General features: G+C 43.9%; 1 protein-coding gene across 1 annotated transcript in view; it reads right to left on the reverse strand.

The window, feature by feature from the left end:
- KIAA1549L (KIAA1549 like) overlaps positions 1-25,527 on the reverse strand; it is a gene marked incomplete at its 5' end in the record, with an annotated part of 277,300 nt that overhangs the window by 60,541 nt on the left and 191,232 nt on the right. Inside the window, 3 exons of the mRNA XM_019551019.1 lie at positions 3,687-3,816; positions 10,473-10,690; positions 12,123-12,304. Of these exons, the coding sequence (XP_019406564.1) occupies positions 3,687-3,816; positions 10,473-10,690; positions 12,123-12,304 (530 nt within the window). The remainder of the gene's footprint in view (positions 1-3,686; positions 3,817-10,472; positions 10,691-12,122; positions 12,305-25,527) is intronic.

Genomic DNA, 25,527 nt, shown 5'->3' on the forward strand with positions numbered 1-25,527 from the left:
GGTGGTTCAAGCGCCTACATTGAACACCTTCAAGAGTAAATTGGATGCTTATCTTGCTGGGATCCTATGACCCCAGCTGACTTCCTGCCATTTGGGCAGGGGGCTGGACTCGATGATCTCCCGAGGTCCCTTTCAGCCCTGATGTCTGTGAAATCTATGAAATAAGTGGGTGCCTCCATGCAGGAGGTGCAGCTCCAGTTGTTAAGCAAACCCCCACAACCTGCCAACCCCCCCAGCTTGGCATGACCCACCCTCAGCCCTGAGCTAAGGGGTGATAAAGACAAGAAGCCTCTGCCTGGCAAAGTCTTTTGCCTGGCCACTCCAATGCTGTTCCCAGACCTCCCTGCCTGTGAGACTGAGAATCCAGGTAAGGGCCCCACAGGGCTAGGGCTGGGGCCAGGGCCAGGGCTTCCTGATGGGGGAAGGAGGGCAGGAGTGGAGGGAGCCACACACTATGGGGCTGGGTGGGGCTAGTCCTGCATGCTGCCACCACCATCGGCTGGAGACTGGGGTGGGAGCATGGGAGCTGCATGCTATGGGGCTGGGTGGGGCTGGCCATGCATGTTCCTGCCACCTGTGGCCAGGGAGTGGAATGGGAATGCAGGAGCTGTGTGCTATGGGGCTGGGTGGAGCTGGCCTGGCTCACTGCCACCACATACAGCCAGGAACTCGGGTGGGAGCATTATTGGGCTAGGTGGGGCTGGCCCCACAGGCTGCTACCACCTGTGGCTGGGGACTGTGGAAGAGGTCAAGGAGCTGCGCGTTGTAGGCCAGGCAGGGCTGGACCCAGTCACTGCCACCACACACAGCTCCAGGGACGTGCACACTCCAGGGACTCCGAGGACTTCCTTCACACACCGTGCCCTTGCCCACCCCATCCTCCACCATATCCCCACCACACACACACACACACACACACAGCCCCCATGCACACACTCCCAACCCCACCATACCCTTACGTACACCCACACCCTCCCACACACACCTCACCATATCTCTGAACACACCCACAACCCCCACAGACGCTCCCACCCCCACCCCACCATACACACCCCCTCCAACCACACACTCACACTCCTCCACACCCACCTCCACCATCTGCCACACACCATACCCTCACCCCACACATACACTCCTCAACCACATCCCCTCCCAAATACACTCCCTTATGCCCTCCACACACAATATACAAGAGTAAGACTGTATTTGAGCTATGATGCAATCTCTTCTAGATACGCTATGCAAACACACACAAATCAGGACAACAATTTTTTAAAAATAAAATTAAAATAAGTTATAGTAGATGTTTGATTTTTTTAGTATATGATTTGGTTTTATTTCCAGTTTCAAGATGGCAATCCCCGCTCTCTAAAGGAATACTTACAGGGACTTCTGGTGGAAAAGGTCAGGGGGCAGGACTTCCAGTCCCAAGATGGCAATCAGGGGGCGGTAAACCTGTCAAGGGGCAGGGCTACCCTTGTAGCCCTCAACAGCTCACCAAATTCATTAAGCAGCCCTCCAGCTAAAATAATTGCTAACCCCTGCCTTAATGGCACAGAGCTATATTAACTGGAACCACAAATAACTAAATCAAAGTGACAGGTTCCATAGAGCAACTCTAAAAGGCTACAAATCCTTAAGTATAAGCATACTACTCATGGGCAACTGGTGCCTCTTGAGTCAGGGGGGAGGGGGCACGTGCCCCCCCCGACACCAGTCAGCAACTGGGGGGGGTCCCCCAATCTCACTGACAGGGTGACAGGGGTCCCCTCATGGCCAATCTCACTCACCAAAAGCAGCCATGCCACTTCCTGACGTCCCACAGCCATTTCCAGAAGTGGCACGGCTGCTTTCGCTGGCAGCCCTGCTCCCTGACTGGCGCTCATGGGGGGGGCACCGGCACTCCCACCTGCCCCCCTGCCCATCATCTAAATAGGGAGCGCAGCCTGACAGGTGATGCACCAGCGCTCTCAGGGGGTTCACATGCACCCCCGTGCATCCCCTATGCATTGCCACTGATACTACTAGTATAAATTAGTATACTAACAGGATTATCTTACCAGCTTCCAGGGTGCATGGCTAAGGGAAACAGTAAAGTAAGATTAATAAAGCTGTATATTTAATTATTTGCAAAGGTGGTCTGAGGTCACATCCAGACAAGGCTTAAAGGAGCAATTTCTTACCCTGAAATGGTTGTTAACCAGAGCAGGTAGTCCAAGCACATATATTAGAAGAAGGTGCTATTAAAGTAAATTCTAAATGGAAGGAGTAAATATGAAGTTGATCTAATAATTAAGTTGAGCCTCAAGAAAGAAATCAGACCAAAATGCAGTAACTTTTGACATTAAACTTCAGTTTGAGATTAGGACCTTTTAGACAGTGAATTAATTGTTCATCCTACTCACACCTGTTGTACCATGATCACATTCCCCTGTCACCCAACAAATGGCTTAAATTCAACACCATGCAAAAACAAAAAATAAGGAAGTTAGTCAGAGAGATTCTAAAGACAAACTAAGTCAATTAACATGCTTAGACTCAATGTGGAAGCATGTTAAGAAATGAATAGTTGTATGGACAGTATGCATATACCTGAACAAAAAAAAGCAGCAAACAGCAAAAACCAGCATGGATATATGGCAAAGTTCAAAAGCTACTTGAGCCAAACAGAAACAGCAAAAGTTAACAGAATCATCATACAATTCTAAGATGGCAACACTGAAAATCTAAGAATTCCATCACCTAGAAAACTATTCAGTTCTGATCACCTTACCTTAAAAAGGGTAAAGCTAACAGAACAGGATCCAAGACATGCAAAGAAAATGACTGTAAGGAAGGGAAAATGCCTATATGAGAAGAGATTTCAAAATTCAGGACTGTTTATTTAAAAGGAGACACAATAGAATATAAAATATTATTGAATGTTGTAGAGAAACCATGTGGATGCTGCTCGTTGCCTTTATAGGTATAAAGGAACAAGAGAACATATGCCATATTGCCAACTTTCACATTTTTATTGCAAGTGTAACAAAAATATGGCATTTTATTTAAATCCCCAGTTCTTTCACAAAAGCAATCACATGAGAATCTGTTTCATTTAAAAACAACTTTAGGTTATCATAGCTGGGGAGAGAAGCTTTAAAATGTGACTCCAATGTATCTTTGCAACGCAACACAAGGCAAAGAAAGTAAAACCTAATCTGGTATTTTATAAAGGTTTGTGGGTTTTAGATAATTTCAAGATTTTGTCTGTCTGAACATATATCTGTAGTTAACTTCTGGGATTCCTTGCCCTCAGGAGCAGTGCATGGGGCAGTGATGAGGATGTAGACTTTTAATTTCAAGCAAAAAAAACAACAAAAGATGATTAATGTTGCTGCTACTTCTTGTAAGTAGTTGTGTGCTAAGTGCAATTATTAAAACAAAATAAAATTCAGAAAGCAACCTTGTTAGTATTGTTTTCCAAGAAGGATACTTTGTTAACTTTCCTCACATTGCAAAGTAGCTTTCAGTTGGGAAGTTTGTTCAATATTCTGCAATTACTTTCAGTATTAAGAGGATATGATGCTCTGCAACATTCAGCTCTCAGTCATACTCTAGGTAGTAACTTACCCTTTGCTTTTTATTTTTAATATTGAATTAAAGGCTTTGCTTATCAAGTCATTGAGTAAGTCTCATAAACTTACATCATATCCACTGTTGCGAATTCCACGCCGTGGTCTCTCCCGCGTAACTAGAAGATCCATCTCAGTTTCTCCTGGGCTAGGACTGTTCAGAGACTGCCTGCTTCTATACACAGAATTCTTCATCTGTTGCCTAGAGCAAATCCAACAAGAAACTGTTAAAATGAATGTAAGGAAGAAAAATAAATGACAGAATGGTCTCCAACTGTAACCTTTACTCTAAAATTATTTTAATTATTAAAAAGTTACTTTTGAATAGAATACCCTTTCTATAACCACAGAACTGCTAAAAGCATTCGGTTTTGTTTTCCTTAATTCAAATGCCTATGTAAAGAGAAGAGGCATCATAAACTAATGAATACCAGTTAAGATATGATCCAAGTGAATACCAGAAACTTTGTAGTTTGTAATAGATGCAATATAAAATAAATAAGTGCAATTAACATTAAACTACCAAAGTCAGTGGGTGCTGAAGGTGCTGAGAAACTCTGGGTGTAGACAGAAGTAACTTTAGAAATGTTTCCAAGTACAGTAGGATTGCAAATCTTTCAAAAGCCTCTCTTTGCAGCTGCAGAACATGTGTATAGCCCCTGTGGTGCCCCCTCAGGCTAGAACTATTCAAAACTGCAGTGGCTGAATGAAGACTTTTCAGCCAGGGAGTGCTATATGCGGCTGTAGTGACCTGCAGTTCCACTTCCACCATGGGAAGATAGTGGGGTAGGTAAAGGGGAGTGGAAAGAGGAGGAGGAAAGCAGAGGTTGGGTCAGAGGAGCTCCTGACACTCCAGATGCACTCCTGAACCTCTTCTCTTCTGAAACTCTCTCTAATAAAGAGTTATCAACCTGTGGAGTGAAGTCAATGGAGACATGCCTGTGCCGCCATTCCCAGCCTTCGTAGCACAGGGCATAATCCAAGGTGGAGATGGAGTTAGGTCGGCCTTCTATACCATTCCATTGATCTAAAGTTGCAGTTATGCAATTTTTACACCAACATCTTTTGAACCTCTCAGGATGGAGAGCTAGAGCTTAAGAAGGCGGAATGGTTGGAGGAGTGCTCCGCTCAACTGCACTATGGACAAGGTCAGCTGTAGTTAATGTACCTCTGGATGAGGTAACATTCTCTTAAAGTGTATCAATTAAGTGTCCCCAAACTGCACTATGGACAAGGTCAGCTGTAGGTAACACCCAAAGGAGGGCAAAGGTGATATAAAGATCATCCCTTGGAGGATGGAAAACCAAATGATCATACTATTCTGTAGTTGTTTTGAATCTCTTCCATTTCTATCAAACTTTTCTTTCTGTGTTGCTGGAACACTGTAAAACAGAAATAAATCATCCCTTTGGAAACTACACAATACATGCACATGTTTATATTCTGTAGCAAGGGTCATCAAGCTGTGGTATGTCAGTATTCCCTCCTCCGTATGACAATCACTGATCTTGTAATTATATAGCAGTGTAATTTCCCAGTAGAGTAGCTACATGGTTATTACTGTATAATATACAGTTATTTTTGTCTGCCTAGGTACAATGATCAGACAAGTACATACTATTTCCTAGTTTATACACCAGAATACCTTCTATTCAGTGTATGTGAAAATCCAAACCAGCCGGAGAGGAGCACATCTAGCAGTAGCAGGCAAACATCAATCCTTCTGGATCATGGTGCATGTGTGAGAGGTGACTATTACCTTTGACACATACATCCCGGCATGAGTATGGAGGAGTGGAGGCTGCCCAGACCTGCCATCCCTGCTTTAAACCATTGAGACAGAATCTAAAGGCCAGACTGAGTCCAGACATTCAGTGCCTCAATGGCTGTAGTTATATGCACATCCAGGAATTTAATCCAACTCTCCCGTGTGCAGACAAGGTTTCAACCAATGAACCACAACAGCAGGTGGAACACATTTACTAGTTGCATAATGTCAATCTAGATTCTAGCTATACTGGGGTAAAGAAGCTTTCATTAGTATACATGAAACATCAACACTTCCATGCAATGAACATTTGCAAGATAAGACTTGCCTTGCATTTCTTACAACAGAAATGGAAGAGAACATACTTAAAAAAGCAACATGTTTCTTTATTTATTTATACCCTGGTAGCAGGCAAAAGCCCCAGACAGATATCAAAGCTGACTGTATTAGGTTCTTTAGGTATCTATAATGAAAACAAGAAAGGGGCAACAGAGAAGGAGTAAAGGTGAAGTTGGGAACCATATATGGGATTACAGGTAGGGTAGAAATGAGCTATGAAGAAACTTAAAAATCTTGGAATGACCATAGTTCTTTGTGAAACGATTACAAGAAGATCACCTAAAATTAGTAGAGGCATAAGAAGACTTCCATGTTGGAAAGACTAAGATTTCCATTACAGCCCCATGGCACAAATGTTAAGTACCAACTACCAGAGAATCAAAGCAAATAGGACTCTCTATCCTTTCAAGAGCAAGGGACAGCCTACAAAACTAAAAATAAATGCTTGAAAAAGAAAACTTTTATTTACATATGGACTCACTAACATTATATACACACATACATACATACATACACACACACGTAACTTTGGACATACACATGATAGAAGCAAACTGCAAATGGTGATTGAAAACATAATTCATTAAGTTTTAAACAATACAGCTCAAATTTCTAGACTTGAACATAACAGTCATCTTTCATGATACATCTTTCAGTCTGATTTTCCAACTCATAGAAAATATTTTCCAGTTGCTACTGAGTGATTTCGTGAAATAAATGAAATAAAATGAAAAAAAATTCTTATATTATGCTAAAAAAACTTAATGAATTATGCTTTCAATTGCCATTTACAGTTTGCTTCTATCATGTGTCTATCCAAAGTTATTAAATTTTAAAGTTGCACAAGGCCTTTATAAATACCCTGTATATTCATTCTGCTATATTATTTGACTAATACGCTAATATATTATTATAGTAATAATGCTACTAATAGATATAGATATTTGAATTCTGCTACATTATTTAATATATATAGGTCAAATAATGTAGCAGAATTCAAAAAGAAAAGCTCATTTATTGTGAACAACAACAGTTCTAACATCGCTAACTAGAACAGCAGCAGAGATATCAACATACAGTTCTAAGTCTCTTATTAAACAAAGTACTTAAGTACATGCTTGATTTAAGGGTGGGATTGTGAAGAATACCATGTGACATAAGAGCACAAGCAACTTTCAAAGGAATTTTTGCTCCTATTTCCCAATGGCGCATTTGAAAATTCCAGGGGCGTTACTCGTTCAGGGAATTAATTATAGGAATTTAGGAATAAACTCCTCTCTAGACATATTATTGAATACTTGTATATTGTATGTATATTATCCACCTTCTTCTGCAGACACAGACATGGAAGCAGACTGGCCCTGAATGTGATCTGGGATGACAATACATATGTTCCAAAATTAGAGCTTTCTAGAACTGTACACTTCTCTTTCAAGGGGACATTTTCTGCAGTTTAATCAACTAGTGGTACATTTTCTAAAAGTTTCAAATACATGGCATCTAATACATGTGCATTCTTGAGCTGATTACAGACAATTAAGGAAAAAGACCCAGAACACTGCATATCATCAGCAGACTTACCACAATTGCCCTGAGATTGCCAATTAGCTGATTTAAAGAAGATTCACTAAAGAGAAGGGAGGTATCAACATTAACAACTAGCATTCAAATAGGTTTGCAAGTGTCTTCTGGGAACGAAAACAAAATTCTGTAGTGCCCAGAAGGCTGAAAGGGATGCAGAGCACAGGCATGTGGATTCTTGAACAAACCAAATTATTTAGAGCTGTTGTTTTATAAACAAAATTTAAAATGCTGTTTAAAACAAATCCAAATATATAAAGGTCAGCTTGAATAATGCAAATAATTCCTTTTTTTCCTGTTATATTTTGGAAGTACCATACATAAATGACAGCTTCACAGTTAGAACAAGAGAAGAACATGACTTTTTCCCAGAGCTCTGAAATTTTTATCTTTTTACCTAATCCTAAAGATTATTTAAAACAATGGACTGTATGTGCAGCCTTTTAAAATACAGGTTTTTAATTCCATATCAATACATAGAAAATGATACAAAGCAAAATCGTGTTGTTCTTATTCTGAAGTAGGTATCATTTAAGAGTAATGTTTTTATTGTGAAATTATAGTGATAGTAATTAATCTTGCAGACAGTTGCAGTACCTTGCAATATAATTTTCCTGTACTCATCCAGTATCATATTATTGCTCTACAGCATATACTTAGCTGTGCTGTTGGTATGGCAACTGTTTATTAGTAAGAAACTGGAAGTTTACCTGAGACACAAACATTCCCAACATTTGGAAATGCATCAGCAAGTATTTTTTTATTTTAGCTCACATAGTCCATGTTTAGTGAAGAGATATCTGGACTCTTCACACAGTTAGGGTTTACTGCTTCAGGTAAAGAAGAAAGGGAAATCATTCCCCAAAGTTTAGTGTACATGCCTTGATGCATTTTTTCATAACCATTAAATTAAAATTAAAATATTTATTATTAAAATACTCTCTTAAATTTACATAATACATTAGAGAGAACACCTAGGAAAAAAGAACACTACAGGATCTCCTATCAATTCATGAAAAGAAAATGGTCAGTATTAAAGTTTCATGTGTAAAGTGTTAAACATCTCCCACATCTCTTAGAGTACATAACAAACGCCTAAGACATGGTTTCAGTACTGCACTGTATGTACTGTAAATATTAATGTTCGTGTTTCTACATTCCTCAACTATATTCTCAGGACAGAGGGTGATAATAAAATAGGATTATTGTTTCATTTCCTGTGCATATGTAACAATTTGTTCCTCCCTCACTGGAGATCTGTAAAAGAACTGATGCTCTGACCCTCCAGCAAGGACACCAGATACAGTTTAATCAGAATCTTTATTCTTCATTGACCTGTACAACCCTGGGACAAGTCTTCCTGAGCACAGTCTCCTTCAGTCATTTAACTCTCTCCAGGCTCCTGAGTACACAAACTCATTTGGCTTCAGCAATTGCTTATATTCCAAGACAACCTTTCCTTTACAATTCCTTTTACAACCTCTCATCTCTGCCCACAAAAGGTAATTGTGGCAGCTATTCTGAATGCAAAGGCCCTTTGATTACTCCTTTAAGTACTGATGCTGTCAAATCTATTAGCAAAAGTTGGATCTGAACTAATCAGACAATGAGAACAGAACGGAGATCTCTATCCATGAGGAATCTGAAGAAGAAGAGTATTTAGATATACCCCTTCCCCTTCTACAATAATCTCCTGATGTCATTTTCCTCTGACTACATAAAGGATTAAAATGTGGTAAAGAACTACACATAATTTGAGGTGGTGTGACATCACAGTGGGAGCCCTAAAGAGATACTACCTCACACAGTCACAATGCCTCCACACAGATCCCCTGTATGACACAAAAATGGGCATGCTGTGCAACTCCTGTGTAGGCCAGCTTGACTGGCAGGTGAGGGGTAAGACTGTTGCGACCTCCTCTCTTTTCAGACAGCCTGTGCTCCAGGAAGCACTGATAAAGGACTTAGCAGACAGAAGCATGTGCAACAGCGAGCAGCCTCTGTACAATGGATCTGAATAGGATGAAGAAGAAATCTGTACCTTTTTGTGAACTCTCTTGAGTACAGAGATGAGCATTCTATATTTGTAAATTACTTCCAAGAGCCAACACAGTGCTACACAAACACTGGCTATATGTTATACAACCACCTCTTCTCAATTTAAAGAAGAGTTAATTATGCCATAGATTAAATGACTTGTCGAGATCACAGCAATCCACAGAGTACACTTATAGCCTTGCAGATACCATTATCTGCTAAACAAGCTACTGAAATGAATTGACTTTATGATGTTTAGTTAATACTGCTAGGTTTTAAAAAGTTATTTATTTGTAAGTTCCAACTTTGGAAATAATTGCAGGTGTACTTGAAACAAAACAATGGTTTAGAACACTGTTGGACTTTGCCAAAGAGCAGTTTTGGACGCCAACTTTTTGGCCTAAGTCCATTTCTATTCTTTGAGTAAAAGCTATTATCATACTTTCAATTTAGTTATTTTGAAAAAAACGGCTTACAAAATACATGGAAATTCTACCCTTCAAATATTGTTTTTCTTTTCACTTTTCCTTTGTTACCATGTTACTACATACCACACTTTCATAAATTTTCCAGAAATAATCAGTTTTCTTCATGAAACAGGAGACACCAAACAAATAAAATAGCATGTAAAAGATTTTCTTCATCAGTGATGGAAGTTTCCACTTGAGATAATTGTTCTTCTTACAGTCCATGGGTAATACCAATCTCATAACAACTTTATATTAAAACTAGCCAATTGCCCATCAAGAATGATGGGGGAAAAGGAAGAGGGGCAGGGATGAAGCACTGCTACCTACCAGCCCATGCCACCGCCTCCTCCCAAGGAGGAGCTTGTCCCGCCATCCCCCTCCACCAGTACCTCATGCCGTCACTGCCTCTAGCACTGCTGGCCTCGCCACCCTCCCCCTGGGCTCTGCTCTTCGGAGGCGGCAGAGCACTGCCACGATGAAAGGGACGGAGCAGGGAAGTGAGCCCAGTGCCACTGGCCTCATCCCCCCACTCCATCCCCAGTATCATGGAGGCACTCCACACTCTGACTGATTGTTTTACTAACCAGAGTGGTCCAAGAGCATTACAGACAGACAGACAGATGGACTAAGGTCTTTATTATATAAGATGCACAAACATCTCACCTGTTTTTAGGCTCTGCAAATGGAGAAGATGCATCTATTTCTGGATCCAAACCATGATCCATTTCTTTTTGAGGTTTTTCATACATCTTTCTTCTTTCCGTCAGTCCCTTGTTGTTATCAACCTGAGGAAAATCATAGTACCCTTTCCTCTTGGCTTTCAAGCGCAGCTTGTTGCGATAATGTTCTATGTCAGACTTCTGCTTCAAGGCTTTGTTCACCTAGAAGAATGCAAAAGGACTTCTAGATAAAAGTAACGTGCTGATGAATTCTAAACTACATTTTGAAAGTGTATTTGATGCACAATGTGTATTGCTTTGGATTGTGCCTCTTGGACCACAACACACCGTCTGTCAACAGCAGGGAAGTACAAGTGAACAGAGTCACTGTATTTTGTATCATTTGGCAGATGGTTGAATAATTGTAGCCTACTGGAATACTGTATCTCCTAACAGTGACTCCACTTACACCCCTGAAGAAGAACGCTGAGGATGTTAGCCAATCATCTTCACAATCAGAAGGAATGTGTTTTCAGGGAGGATGGGGCAGGGGAAATATTTTATACATTTGAACAAATTGAAGTTCTTTTCCAAAGTCAGTGTAAAAATGTTGAAAGTACCTAGTTTTTGTGCTAAAACGCAAATGCCACAAATCTCTTTATGAACTCCACGATGTTCCTGGGTTTTACTCAGATGATGCACAACTACTATTCCTTGAAAGAAAATAGGTACTGAATATAAGTTACTGCTCCGGGGAATCAATAGCTATGACACTTCAGGGCTTAAAGTACAAAACTAAACATGATAGTTACCCAAATTTGAATCCTCACACACAGCCTGTCAGAATTATTATTTACTGTGTTCTAACCTGGGCGTAATGTTGGGTTTGACCCATAAAAGAGCCAAGGGCAAGATTGTGGGTGGCCCTCACATGAGTGCCTAGCCTGAGGAGTGCAAAATAAAACCTTCCCCCAACTCCAAGGCATTACACAGATATAAATTTGCTGACCCCCTCAGTAAATCAGCATGTTTCTATGAACATTACATAGAAAACACTTGTAAAATAACATAAATCTCAGAGACAAAGGGTGGTACTTCATTAACGGTCCAGTTAAGCACCAATTCAAAATCACTTTGGTTCAACAGGAAAGTAATTGTGCTTAGTATGTAGGCTGAAGCACAGATTGTACAAGGCCTGGCTTACTTCCTACCCACCCAGATTTTAGTAGGCAGGAGAGTCTAGTGAACAAAAACCTGGCTCTGACTTAAGAGAGCCTGGTTCATTTTCCAGCTCAGTGATTTCCTGTGTAACTTTGCACAAACTTTCTAAGACAGTGTCCCTCCAATCCACACTTTATAAAAGGGAAGTTTTGGGAAAATTAAATCCCTTACTAGCTCCTGGGTATTCAAATAGCGCAATGCTGGAGTCCACAGACAGACTGACTGGCTCCTTTAGGGCACCGTGTATTCAGAGATACAGAACCATATTCTCCACACACTCTGAGCACAATCTGCACTTCTTACAGGATTTTACAAAAGATATGCAGTTGAGTAAAAGGATGCTAGTATTCCTCTTCTCTCTTCACTCTACTTGACTAAAGTCCAGTATATTGTCAAGGAAAATACATGTGAAACACTATCAGTTGGTCCTTACCTCCCCATTAATAATAGCAGATTCCTGGCTCCTATCTGATGCAGCATGGACAGGAGGCAATGCCACAGGTTTTATAGCGATCAGTTGTACAGATCCAGAAGATGTGTCGAAGGGATCAATGGCAGACTTAGCAATGCTGTTATCAAAGAGAATGCCTCCTTCCTCTTCATCACTTATGGGCACTAAAACACATTATGTTTATTCAGTATATGATCTCAATTATTTTATTGCAGGTACATAAGAAAACTAAGTGGCCACAGGCAATAGATTAATACTGAAGTGTTTGATCCACTTTGCCTGAAGACTTCTACAACTGGAAAACTTGGACTTCAACCAGAATAAAGTTTTTCATGCAAGGTGTCATATCAAAAGCAAAAGGAATATTTGTTTCCAAAAAGTCTGTGCAATTGAGATGGAAGAAAAAACAAAAACTGAATGATGTAGAAAGAGACGGTAGGAAAATGACAATGGAAGAAAAGTATGTCCTTCTCCACACGTGATACGAAAAAAGTTGGTGTGACAGTTTCCAAATGCCAGTGCATGAATACAAATATCTAGCACATTTTCTTTTAATAGAGCTTTTTTGAAATCTGAAAATAAAGCACCTGATTTTAACAAGGGCTGTAAAGGCAATTACTACTTAAAATACACGTTAAATTGAAGCACTAAAGTTACTATGCAGATATGCTCAAGGACTGCCACTTTCCCAAGTCATGTCATTTTGCCAAAAATTTACCATTCAAATTTGTAAGGAGAAAGTAGAGGATTCCTGATGTAAAATATCTCTGAAAGTCTTTATATTTAAATGGCACATCTGCTTAAATGGGTAACCTCCTTCAGTTCAAATTTGGCATTTTCCCAAAGTTTTGCTGATAAGCCAGCATCATATTGTCAGTCATGAACACCTAGACCTACTTTTTCCCATTTTGCAAAAAAAAACAATTATAAAGTATGGAGCAAGTTCTGCAGAGATCCTTACAAATACTTTTAAATAACTGTCTTATTAAAGAGATGAATATTTGTTCTCTCTCAAATAACAGGAGTAGAAATCAGCTTCTGCTGAAGAACAAAGTGGTATGCTCTCAACTTACTTCCTGTGAAAATATATGCCATTTTAATTTTTAATCATCAAAAGAATTACAATGGAGCCATAGGAGACAGTAGGTAGTTTCAGAAGAAAAATATTTGATTATACTTGCATAAAATATGTAACCTACTGTATAAGCTTATTCATCTTGCTCTCTGAATTCACAGTAGAGTAAGTTGTCACTATTTGAAATGCTAAGAAATATACAGGTTATATCATGGTGTTACTAAATAATATCTCTCAGGATTTATAAAACTGCACAAATACAACTGTCTTCATTTTAGTCTGTCTGGAAGTTCTCTCAGACTCTTAAAAGGGTAGTTAAAACACAGTGTCATGAATCTTATAAACTTGCAGAGGTAAAGAGAGATGAAAACCTGATCCCACTGAAGTCACCAGAAAAACTAAGGACTTCTGTGGGACCAAGGTTTCAGTTAGATCAGTGGTGCTAAACCTTTTGGTGATACAGGCCAAATGAGTGGCATAGGGCAAGTCTATGGGCTGGATTGGACCCTGAACACCAGAATCATTCCCGTGCCACCAAATTGGAACCCATGCCTCTCCCTTGGCCCTGCAACCCAGATACAGGCCCTGCACCGCCTTCTTCAGCTCCATGGCACCAGATGGAGCCACCACACTGCTTTGCTTGGCCCCATGCTGCTGGATCCAGGCCCCACCCTGCCTTCACCTGGCCCATGTGCCCAGATTGGGCCCTAGGCCACCTCTGGGCACTGATCTAGTATGCTATGTGGCCCATGGGGCTCCCCACAAGTCCATAAATTTGGCAGCAGAGGAGCAGGAACTGCAGCCTCTGCTCCCCGACTGTCAAATGTTCATATCCATGGGGACCCCCTGGGGGCTGGATGCTGTGGCTCCACAGGCTGGATCTGGCCTGTGGGCCAGGGTTTGAGCACCCTCTGAATTGGATGAACAGCCTGAAATTTATATAAACAGGGCTTTGGCCCCAAATGCCTGGACATAATAACCATTCTAATATAAGTATTTCTTGGAGGGGAGGGTTGTGCGGGGTGGTAAATGACTGTTATTAATGGTACAGTTCAGGTATATAAGCCAGGCATATAAGGTAGCACAATGACTTAGTCAGAAGTAAGTTTTAAATTCAGACTCAAATTCAAATGTCAAACCTGTATTAAAGGCTGACACAAACATTGCCTCAATCTTCATTGTCTTGTCTTTTCTCCAAATCTTCCATTAGAAAATAGAAATGCTTTCAAAATTCCTCTGCATTTCACACTTTCCAGTAAGCTCTAGAGCAGTGGTTCTCAACCTTTTTGCACTTGAGGCACCCTTCACTGGACTCAAGGTACCACTCCTTAACTTTTAGGAACTGACTGGCACCCAGTTTCAAAAACTAATTTCTATGTTACCATGCTTACCTCCTTGTAGAGAGGTTGGGCAGTGGGGAGGGAGAATCATCCAGTCAGGATGATTGCCAGTCAGGGGGCAAGCCTGAGCCTGTGCTTATTTGCTTAATTTACCTGCTTATCTCCTCACACCTTATGGCACCCTTCAAAGGATCTGGCAACACTCTGGCTGAGAATCACTGCTCTAGAGACAGCAAATGAGCAAAACCGTCTTACCAACATGAAGTGTTTCCAAGTAACCATGCTTGCAGATTAAGTGGTTCCTGCAGCAATGAGCTCCATGCAGATAGAGCCCTATACCCATGTGAAACACGGCTGACTATTACCAGGTTTCATTCTAGATGCAGGACCTCACCTGCCCAGAACTCACTGGTGGAGAAGATTCAAAGTGTTTTGCCTGGTTACACAAAATCCTCCACTTCCCAGGCTCATAGCCATTCAATACAAAGAGAAATGAGCAATAAAAAGAATCAGAAATCACAAAGGGCAGTTATTTCTGATATGCGGTATTAACACATAACAGAATACTTTCCTCACATATAATATTAGTATAGTATTAGATTCCTCATCTCCTGCAGCCAGCCAGGCACTTTTTGTGAGGCTATATTAATGATACCAGAAATTAGATGTTTATTCCACATTAGCTGAACATTTGCTGAGCTCAATTAAATTATTTTTTTGTCTGTTACATTTCTTTGCATTGACAGGTAAATGATAAAACAAGGATGCAAAACAGGCACTTTAATGTTGGCTCTTATTTGTCTCTTTCCCAGAGAATTCACAGTAAATGCTCAGAATGAGATTAAAGTCCAGACACTATATAAATCATCAAGAAACCAAGCAAAGGAAGCTCACATGAAAAACTAGAAGTCTTTGAGGGCTACTTTTGTATCTCTGCACAGTTCACCACATCCTTCTATCTATGTCTCTGAACGTATGGGTTTGGAGGAAGGATGTAGATGACTGAAAACTTTAAAATATCCAGATGTTATCTTAAGTCACTCACAAGTGTCATGTGTTTCTTATAAGTAAAACTAAAAAGGGGAAAAAGCTTTATCAGCCCACATTTAAAGCAATACTCTTTAGTTTCTCTTTAAACAATTGAACATAAATACCACATTGGTTTAATTACACTCTGCTTGTCTTTCCAAAGCAAAGAATGAGAGAAAGTGAGTTTAAGTTCAAGGGAGAAAGAAAGGGAAAAATTTACTCACCTACCAGTAAGTATCTTTCCTGAAGGAGGAACCTAGCACTCAGTAAATTTTAATGTAAAGCCCATTACAACTGAATGTTTCACTTCCTAGGCTCTATCTTTAAAAATCTCTCTCTCTTTAAGCAAATGTCTACACTGCACTCAGGAGATGTAACTGCATCACACATACAAGTACTCAGGATAGCATTAATCCAATTAGCTCAAGTACTAACAGCAGTGCAGGGCTGTGGTAATGACTTTGTAAGCCTGCCTGGACATAGAGTATGTACTTTGGGGGCAGTTAGCCTGCACTGAAAACAGCACTGCCTATATTCACTGTGACCTCTACCTTAACTGTGGAGATTAAAGCTGTCTCCAGCAAGTCTGCACATGCTACAATCACACCTGATTGCAGTATTGATATACCTTATCTTTGCAATGTAGTTCCAGCAGGTGGAGCTAATCACTCACCTCTCTGGCTTCTCAGCCAAGCACCTAAGCTGAAAATACAAACTAGGGGCGCACAGTTAAAGACTTTCTTGGCCGATAGCTGATTATTAGCCAGCCATATCAGCCAGTACCATTCTGATAATAGATATTTAATAATAAAGCTCGTCGAACAAGCTTTAGTTTAAGCACCCCCACTGCCATTTCTAAGTGTGGGATACTGATACAGGAGACACAGTGGCACTTTAATTAAAGTGGCTCTCAGAGCCGCACTAATTAAAGCATCCCCCCACACACATACACACACACACAACTCCCAGAGCACATGTAAAAGTGCCCCATGCCATTTGCAGCCCCTGCCCTTCAACCTGAGTCTGGGGGCAGCTGCCTGAGCCGAAGGCTGCCCAGGGTTGGGTGGTCTCCAAGTACTTTCATTAGAGTGGCCCTTGGAGCCACTCTAATTACAGCACTGCTTCCTCACTCCCAGGGGCTCCCTGCTGGGAGAAGGACCCTGCTGCACACAGTGGGGGGAGCGGCTGCCCCAGGCCCTGGGGTACAGACCCTGGGTACTGCGTGTTGAGTCATGCTGAGCTGGGCTGGGCTGGGCAGCTCAGCTGTGCCTGCCCCTCCCTGTCCCAGTCAAGTCTCCAGCATTTACAGTGCCTGCCCCAGCCCACAGTCCACACTGTGCCACACCACACCGCACCAGCACCCGGGACACCACGGCAGCCGCTCCACTCCAGCCCAGCCTGCCAGTGAGAAGCTGGGGGTGTATCCAGGGTCACATCGGTTTGCGGGAGGGAAGCCACGTGTCCAGGGGCCCCATCATAATTAAATTCTTGGAGAATATTATTGGTTACATTGGCCAAAAAAAGCCAATAGTCAATAACGTTAATTTCCCTTTTATCGGTGCCAGTCCAATGCATGACCAATATATCAGTGCACTCTAACACAAACTGATTAATATTATGAAAGAAAAGGAAGGATACTTTGTTTTTTTTCTCTACTTGCTTTCTTGTTATGCAAAAAAAAATGAAAAGAAAGACTCATGGCAGCACAACATCCCGATATGGACATGGATGTTTTGTCCCTTTTCTTAGCTCACACAGCATATCCTAAAATCGTCTTCAAGGGTTGGGTTGGCATAAGCAGAATTTGAATGTTCCAAAAGTACCTAATGTATGTGACTAATTCTTCAACCTATCAAAGGCAAATACATAGATTCTCCTGGGAGAAAACGGTCATTTTGGGGGACCAAAATTTTTGGTGCAGGCCTGAAAATGTACCTGCAGTTTTCATCTGCAGAAAACTGCATATATAGATTCCAGATGGATAAGGCCGCAAACTTGTTAATTTACCTGCCAATATAAATACTAGCAGGAGATGCATTTAAATAGAAACTACAGAGAAGACTCTTCCATACATTAAAGTGTTTCAGAAACCCCCTAAAGAACCAATCATTGACCTTATTTTCTCTAAAGCGATAGTTTAAAGCAGTGCTTCTCAAACTTTTTCTCAGCATGACCCCATTTATGACCCCATTTCCACAGCATGACCCTATTTCTTCAACATCACTCCTTACCCATAGCTCCCCACCCCCACCTGCTGATGTTATGACCCTATTTGGGGTCGTGACCCACAGTTTGGGAACCACTGGTTTAAAGGAACTGCAAAATATAAAGGGGCTGCCAAGAAAAACTGGAAGAAACAATTTGTAGAACTCAGACTTGGATCCTGAGAAACCTATGACTTGGAACCAATGAAAAGGCCATCTATAAGTAACTCCAAAATGTTCAATGTATCCAATATACACCCTGGTTACAAGACAAAAAAAGTCCTTTAAAAAACACTGTGTTCTCAGAATCCCTTGAAATATCCAGAGCAGCAGACAGTTTGCAGAGATCTGGGAATTCATAAATTCTCTGAATATTTATGTTCTACAAGGCAAAATCCCTTGGGTGAAAGGCCAAGTATCTCAGGTGCTTCAGAACTGGGGTTTGAGAGGATTTTGGAATACAAGTTTTTCTTTGACCCAGAGGGTAAGGTCAGGAATGCTGAATTTTCATCTGTTGAAATTTGAGAGTATGCAGACGCATGGGATCACTAGACTTTTGTTAGCTGCTAGAAGACTGAAAGATTTCATTCTTGTTTTCATGTGTCCCTATATGTAAAAGCAAGGGCTTCTAAACATGTGGGTGAGTTATATCCCTTCCCACGGCCTCTTGTCTGTCCAGTGGGTTCAGGTTGCAAGGTCTTTCAGGCATTGACAGTCTACTAATTTGTATTTGTACAGTACCTGGCACAATGGGTCATCATTCTTGAGGCACTTAAGCACTGCCATAAAAGACAAGATTGATAATAATAAATATACATTAAATGTGACTGATAACAACAACAATAATAGGAAGAAAGGAGATCTGGACATGAGTATGCATGCTTGAAGTCCTCTGTGCAGTAATGTTGTATAAGCTTAAAGCCATGCCGAAGTGGTTTACAGCTGTATAATAAAATGGTGCGCATGCCTCCTTTAAGGCTAACATTTTATTGTAAGATCACAACCATGTAGATTGCCTAGTGGAGCTGGCAGGCTGATGGTGTAAGCAGAGAGACACCCTTAGCATTGTCAGTTGGATGAAAACTGCTGTCACACTCAATAGAACGTCAGATTGGGCTGATCTGGACAAGAGAAACAAAGGGGAACAACTTAATTGTGCATCTACCTGTAAATTCCAGTTATTTCTGTGGTGTGTTAGCAGTATAAGATAGAACGCTCCACCCCATTAATAAGAAAAGCAATCAGCAGGAGTAGTAAAGGCCGGCTTTCAGTGAGTAGTAAAGCCTCACTGAACCAGAGACCAAGCAGAAAAAAGGTCCACCCCATCTGTTCTACATAGTTTCTTATACCATCCTCTGCACTGTGCTTTCTGAGTGACTTCCAGTTGCACATTAAGCCACATGACCGATAACTGCCATGTATTATATATTCTTTTGTCCCCTCTCCAGGGAGATATAAGCACATGCGAAAGAGTGTTCTGTTTTGGAGAGGGGACGGTTGGCAGTGATGGACTCACACAATGGGTTAGACCACCTTGCTCCATCTTGTAAAAGAAAAGAGAAGAGAAAAATTGGAAAGAATGTGTGGTAAAATGGAGGACAATACTAGGTCCAAACTTGACAGAGCAAAGTGTTAGCTGACACCAGCATGTTGACAGCCTAAGCCAGACCCCTGAGCTGACTCAATGGAAAAAACCCAGTGGACGAGTGAAAAATAAGTAGCTAAATAACAAGCTACACCATGCTGCACAGGCCATATCTGAGGGAGCCGAATGGAGAATAGAATCAATGCACAGAATCCCCACTACACTCCAAAACTAAACAGCAGAGGCAATTTTTGCATCCTGGGCAGAGATGAGGGGAAGGCAGGGCTGTTGTGACAAGCAACAGAGAGTAGTGGGGAAGGACGGGTGAGGAGAATGGGGCAAGCACCAGGGGTCTAACCCAGGGATGGGCAAAATATGGCCTGCATCTTTGTCAGGCACACAGTAGGTCCCTCCATCCCACCTGGCCCAGGTACCATCCAGCCTGGTGCATCCCTGGGCACACAACAGAACTGGGGCAGCTCCATGGCTAGACTGCCTTTCTAGGCAGCCCAGGCAGTGGTGGCTGCTTCTGGCTGCCACCACCACTGGCCCCAGCCCCGTGGTACTGGTGGGGACCCATACACACAGCCCCAATCTGGGCCATGCTGCATCTGCTCCAGAGTCGCCCACCCAGGCTCAGCAGCGGCAGTGGCCGGGCAGAAACTTGATCGGCATGGGGAAAAAGCAGCCCCTCCCCATCGCTGCCAGGCCCTTCTTGCTGCAGCTGCCCAGAGCCTGTGCCGTGCCAGCACGGGCTCCAGGAAGCTGCAGCATGAAGGGCCCCGGTCAGGGCTGTGCGTGCATGTCCCCGCCAGTACCACGGGACTGGGGCCACCGGTGATGGCAGCTGGAAGTAGCCACCGCTGCCTGGGCTGCCTAGACAGGCAGTCCAGCCACAGAGCTGCCCCAGGCCCACTGCATGCCCAGTGGGCAGCAGGACATGCCACAGGCAGGTGCTGTGGAGCAGGCATGGGGCGGGTTGGAGTTGGTGCTGTGTGCCCAGGTTCTGTCTGCTCCACTCCCACCAGGATGAGTCCAGGGTGGGCATGGGGCAGGCCAGGGGCTGTGCGCTGTTGGCGGTGGCAGGGAAGCACCACAGAGCACATGGGCTTTGGGCTGCTGCAGGGCAGGGGCAGGTGCTAACCAGCTCAGGGGGGCACATGTGAGGGGCTCCAATGCACACCCCGCCATACCCAGAAACCCTCCTCTGCAAACCTCACAACCACACCCTCCCGCACACACAATCAGACACCCCAGAAACACCATTTCATTTTGAAGTATTATGCAAACACCTCTATATATAACACAAAAACACACACAAATCAGGGCATACATTTTTTTTTAATAAAATTAAAATATGTTATTGTCAATGTTTGATTTTTTTTCCCAGGATGACAACCCCCTTCCCAAAAGGAGTACTACCAGGGGCAAGGGAGGGACTTCCAGTGGCAAAGGTCAGGGGTTAGGGGAAGTAACTTCCAGTCCCAAAATGGCAACCAGGGGGTGTGGTACCTGTCAAGGGGCAGGGCTACCCTTGTGGCTCTTGACAGCTCACCAAAACTCATTATGTGGCCCACCAGATAAAATAAGTGCCTGCCCCTGGTCTATCCTAACAGTAGTAGCTGCCTCACTTGGGCTGGAGCTGGGGCCAGCTCTATGCACCCAGCCTTGCTGAGGCTGCAGAGGTGCAGGCTTCACTGCCTTCTAAATCAGTGCCCAGGGCTGGTGCCCTGCTGCCCTTCCCTCTCCCTCCAAGTACGCTACTACTAAAGGGAGATTTTTAGATTTTTAAGAAAGAGCCTGGATGAGGAAGAGCTGTAGAAGAATAACAGCTAGGGCTGTGCAAAGCTTCAGTCGCTGACTCAATTCAGAGGAGATTCGGCCCAATTCAGCAGCCCAATAGAGGTGTGTGAAGTGGGCCCTATTCAATTTGGATTCAGATTCCAGCCCAAATCAGGGACAGTGATTCAATTCACTGATTCAGATCACTGTCCCTGATTCAATTTGGTCAAATCTGATTGTGAAGATTCAATGCTGATTTGGAGAATCAGTGATTCAGACACAGCTTTAAATGTTTTTTCTACATACCTTGTATGCTTGTGAAAACTGTGACGCTGAGGTGCATGGAGCGTCCCAAAGGAGTCCACTTCTGGGTCCGCTGGGGAGCATGCTGGGGGTGCCCCACCATGCCCCCTGGCTCAACAATCGGCCACAGGAGGATCCCAGGTGCCCCCCAGACCCAGGAGGCACCAATTGCCAAGCCAGAGGGTACGGGGCAGGGGGGGGAAACATGCTCCCTGGCAGACCCAGAGGTGGACCAGAAGTGCTTCTGCTGCACTTCCAGGTCTGCCACCAAGCGCACGGGTCACCCCCATGCTCCCATGGGATGCTCCATCCACCCCACCATCTCTGTGTTCATGAGCCATGCCTGGAACTTCAAGGTATGTAGGAAAAACATATAAAGCTGTCTCTACGGCCAGGTCACCGCTTCTCCGAATCAGAACTGAATCTTCAGATTCAGATTTGACCGACTCAAATCAGGACAGTGATCCAAATCAGCAAACTGAATCACTGTCCCCTGAATTGGGCCAAATTTGAATCTGAATCACATACCGCCTGCTTCACACACCCCTTATAGCAGCTATAATGGTTCAGGTGTCCAAGACGAATAAAGAAAGGTTATTCACGAAAGTAAATGCCTCTGCATATACACATATGTGCTATGTAGCCCTCAGCAACTGATGGGTTTTAGGAACCTTTCAGAAACATAAAGCCTACTGGGCCTATACAAGTATCCCCAAACTTACAGAGTCAAACATCTGAACCCAAATTAGAAGGGCCTGTGGGATTTTAACGCACACACAGTTCTTTTGGTGACTGTTCAGGGGCAACATGCTCAAAGAGCCAATGGCATCTATCTTTGTCACAGTAGCCCATGAATATTTCCATTTGTGAGACATCAGCTAGCAGTTCAAGAGTGAGTTGAGAAGTTCTAAGCCAAACATCCCACCCAGTAAGGTATGAACAGAGAACTGAGGCTTGGAAAATAGAGAACAGGCATGGAAAATAGAGAACAGACATGGAAAATAGAACCCCAGCACTATGCTGGAAGAAGCAGCACATTAGTCTGACCAGGCTCACCAGCATCCGTGTAGATCGGGTACTTCAGCAGGGCTTTTTGATGCTTTTATCTAATAGCTGATTCAAACAATAAAGGCATCAGAAAGCCCTGCTGAATCACGTGACCTATATAGTTGGTGGGCAAGTGGAGTCAAACTAACACAAGGTCTCTTCTGGGCATGTGCTGTGCTTGTTCGTAGGCAATCCAAGCTTAAAGTGAGTTTTGGGGGCGAGGGGAAGGGGTTCACATCTGTAAGCAGCCTATGATATTACCTGCCTTGTGTTTTGCAACCTCCCCTGCCACAGTCCAGGCAGCACTATGGAGGAAACTTTCTGACTTGACTAAGGAATTGACAAAAGCCTGAACTGATAGAAAGAGGAGAAAGAAGAGGTTTGGACAAGGGCTCTGAGGGATAGACTGTGGCTAGAACTAGTGAAACAGACAGTGAAGATGTGAAGCTGGAACCTGAGATGAGATTAGGAGGAACCTGAGACAAAGACATGGAGGGGGAGGACATGTACAAGGAACACAGAAATCAGATGAAGTGACTGTGCTGATTTCCCAAAGATTTTCTCCCTGTTAGGTGTGCATGTATCATATGATCTCATATGGTAGAATATGTTCTTTTAATTTGCATTTGCAGTTTTTTAGCAACCCCCAACTTAAATTAGACATAATGCCTCACTTGCCCAACATGCCCTAAGAGCACAAACTGTTTAGCTGAGCACTTCAAAGTTAGGAAATATTGTCTAGGCAGCCTTATTTATGACTAGTTGGTGAAGAAGTAGGCTTTAGAGAACCATAGGTGCTGCAGTACTTGTGATCAGGCTACAAATATAAGGATTTGCTCCCCCATGCAGTATGGCAGATTCCTCTAGTAAAGAAGGCAAGAAAACTCTACCATTCCCCTTTTCTTCTGTACTCTTTCATATAGCTTTATTCCCATTTTTGCCAATGGTCCCATTAGCTGATTCACTTCCAAAGATCTATCCCTTCCATTTTCCTCAAAAAATGTATTGGGGCACTTGTCTTAAGTCTCCTGACAAATTATAGCAAACACTTTTAACAGTTATTTCCAGTCCCAGTAACCAAATTTTGTCAAATAAATTGTACACATGACTTGCTGAATGAAATCTGAAGCCTGTGCAATATTTGCATAAGTTAAAGGAACGCAAAAAATGTGAGCACATCCACACGTGCACTTACTGTGCAGTAACTAAAATTACTACACAGTATGGGCACATGTCTACAACTGCATGCCTGTACTGCACAGTAAATGTGGCAGCTTACACTGACTTGCATAATGCAGGTATCAAATTTATGCCCAACTAGTTACTGCACGGTAACACATATGTAGACGCATTACTGCACAGTAACCCAGGGGACCTCCCTGCTGGGTCTGACCAACCACTAGGGAGGTGGCCTGAGCCTGGCTTCAACTTAGGACTAAAGTTAGTCCCAAAGGCTGGCAGCCATGGGGTCAGAGCAGGGGTGGGCAAAATATGACCCGTGGGCCAGATCTGGCCTGCCAGGCCATTCTATCTGGTCTGCGGGGCTCCTAGAAAAGAATTAAAAATTAATATTTATCTGCCCCTTGGCTGCCTGTCAAAGGTGACAGGAGACAGGAGCAGTAGGACCCAGGGGGAAGCTGCTGGCAGGAGCCAGTGGCAGCAGTAGCAAGACCCACCAGCCCCGTTCCTCCCCCACTCCCACCCCCTGCCAGAAGCTGCCTTAGCAGAAGCCTCTAGCCTAGGACCCTGGGCCTGCTTCTCTCCTCCCTCTACTGGAGACAGAAATTCACATAAGAATGGGTGGAGGGAGGAGAGGATCACTGGTGCAACATGACCCAACCGGCACCATGAGGTTCCCAGCTGGCAGTCATGTGGTGCTCCAGCTGTGTCCCATGGTCCCAGCCCTGCAGCTGGAACTGCATGGTGCTGCAGCTGCCAGTGGGGAGCAGCAGACATGGGGGGGCGTGGCAGCAAGGGCCGGCACAGGAGAAGGGAGTGGCAGCAGGATCAGCACAGGGGCAAAAGTGGAAATGGGGGCCGGCACAGGGCGAAAGTCTCAGCAGGGGCTGGTGAGGGGGAGGCGGAAGTGGAAGCAGGGACCAGCACAGGGTGGGGAGTGGCAGCGGGAGCCAGCACACAGGGGGGGAATGGTAGCGGGGGCCAGCATGAGGGGGAGTGGCAGCGGGGGCCAGTGCAGGGGCGGGTGGCAGAAGGGGCCAGCGTGGGGGGGGTGTAAAAGTGGCAGCAGGAGCCAGTACAGAGGGGAAAAGTGTCAGCACAAGGCCTCAGGGGTCAGGGCTGGTGGCAGGGCAGGAGCAAGCTGGGACCCACGGGGCCAGGCTGGCTCCTGCTGCATTCTTTGATCCCAGCATTGCAGGCAGGAACAGCGCTCTGCTGGGACATGCCTGGCCATGCAGTGCCATGCCACTTGGTTCTTGGCTGCAACACTGGAATCACAGAATGCAGCAGGAGCCAACTCAGCACCGTGGCTCCCAGCTTGTTCCTGCTGCCACCTCTACTGCAGCATGCCTGCAGCTCCTGGACTCGCAGCAGGGAAAGCCCCGTGGTGGAGTCCACTGCCTCCCCTGCCCCATGCTATGCAGGTCCCCTGACTCTACCCAGAGCGGAGAGAGCCCTGTCCACTACTCCCCTGTGGAGTCCAACGAGGCCTCCCCTGTGGTAGTGCGGGAGCTGCAGGTGCTTGGCATGAAGCCCCTGTGATGGAGGAGGCCTGGCAGGCTCTGTTCCTCACGCCTGCACAGCACTGCCCAGAGCTGCACCCCACTGGATACCAGTGCCTGTGCCAGGCACAAGCTCCCTAAGCCCCCCCCCCACCTGCTGCTCTTGCTGGCAGCAGGGACTGTGTGCCATATGGAAGAGTGGGGGGGCCGCACCCCACAAATCTCACATACACACACCCTGCCCCCACAGGCCCCACTGACATATACACACCCCAACATACCCTATGCCCCCCCACACAGCCCACCGTACACACATGCCACAGCTCTCAACACAATGAGTG

Source organism: Crocodylus porosus, unplaced genomic scaffold (genome assembly GCF_001723895.1).
Source record: "Crocodylus porosus isolate Cpor-Errol unplaced genomic scaffold, CroPor_comp1, whole genome shotgun sequence".
In the NCBI taxonomy this organism is placed as follows: Eukaryota; Metazoa; Chordata; order Crocodylia; family Crocodylidae; genus Crocodylus; species Crocodylus porosus.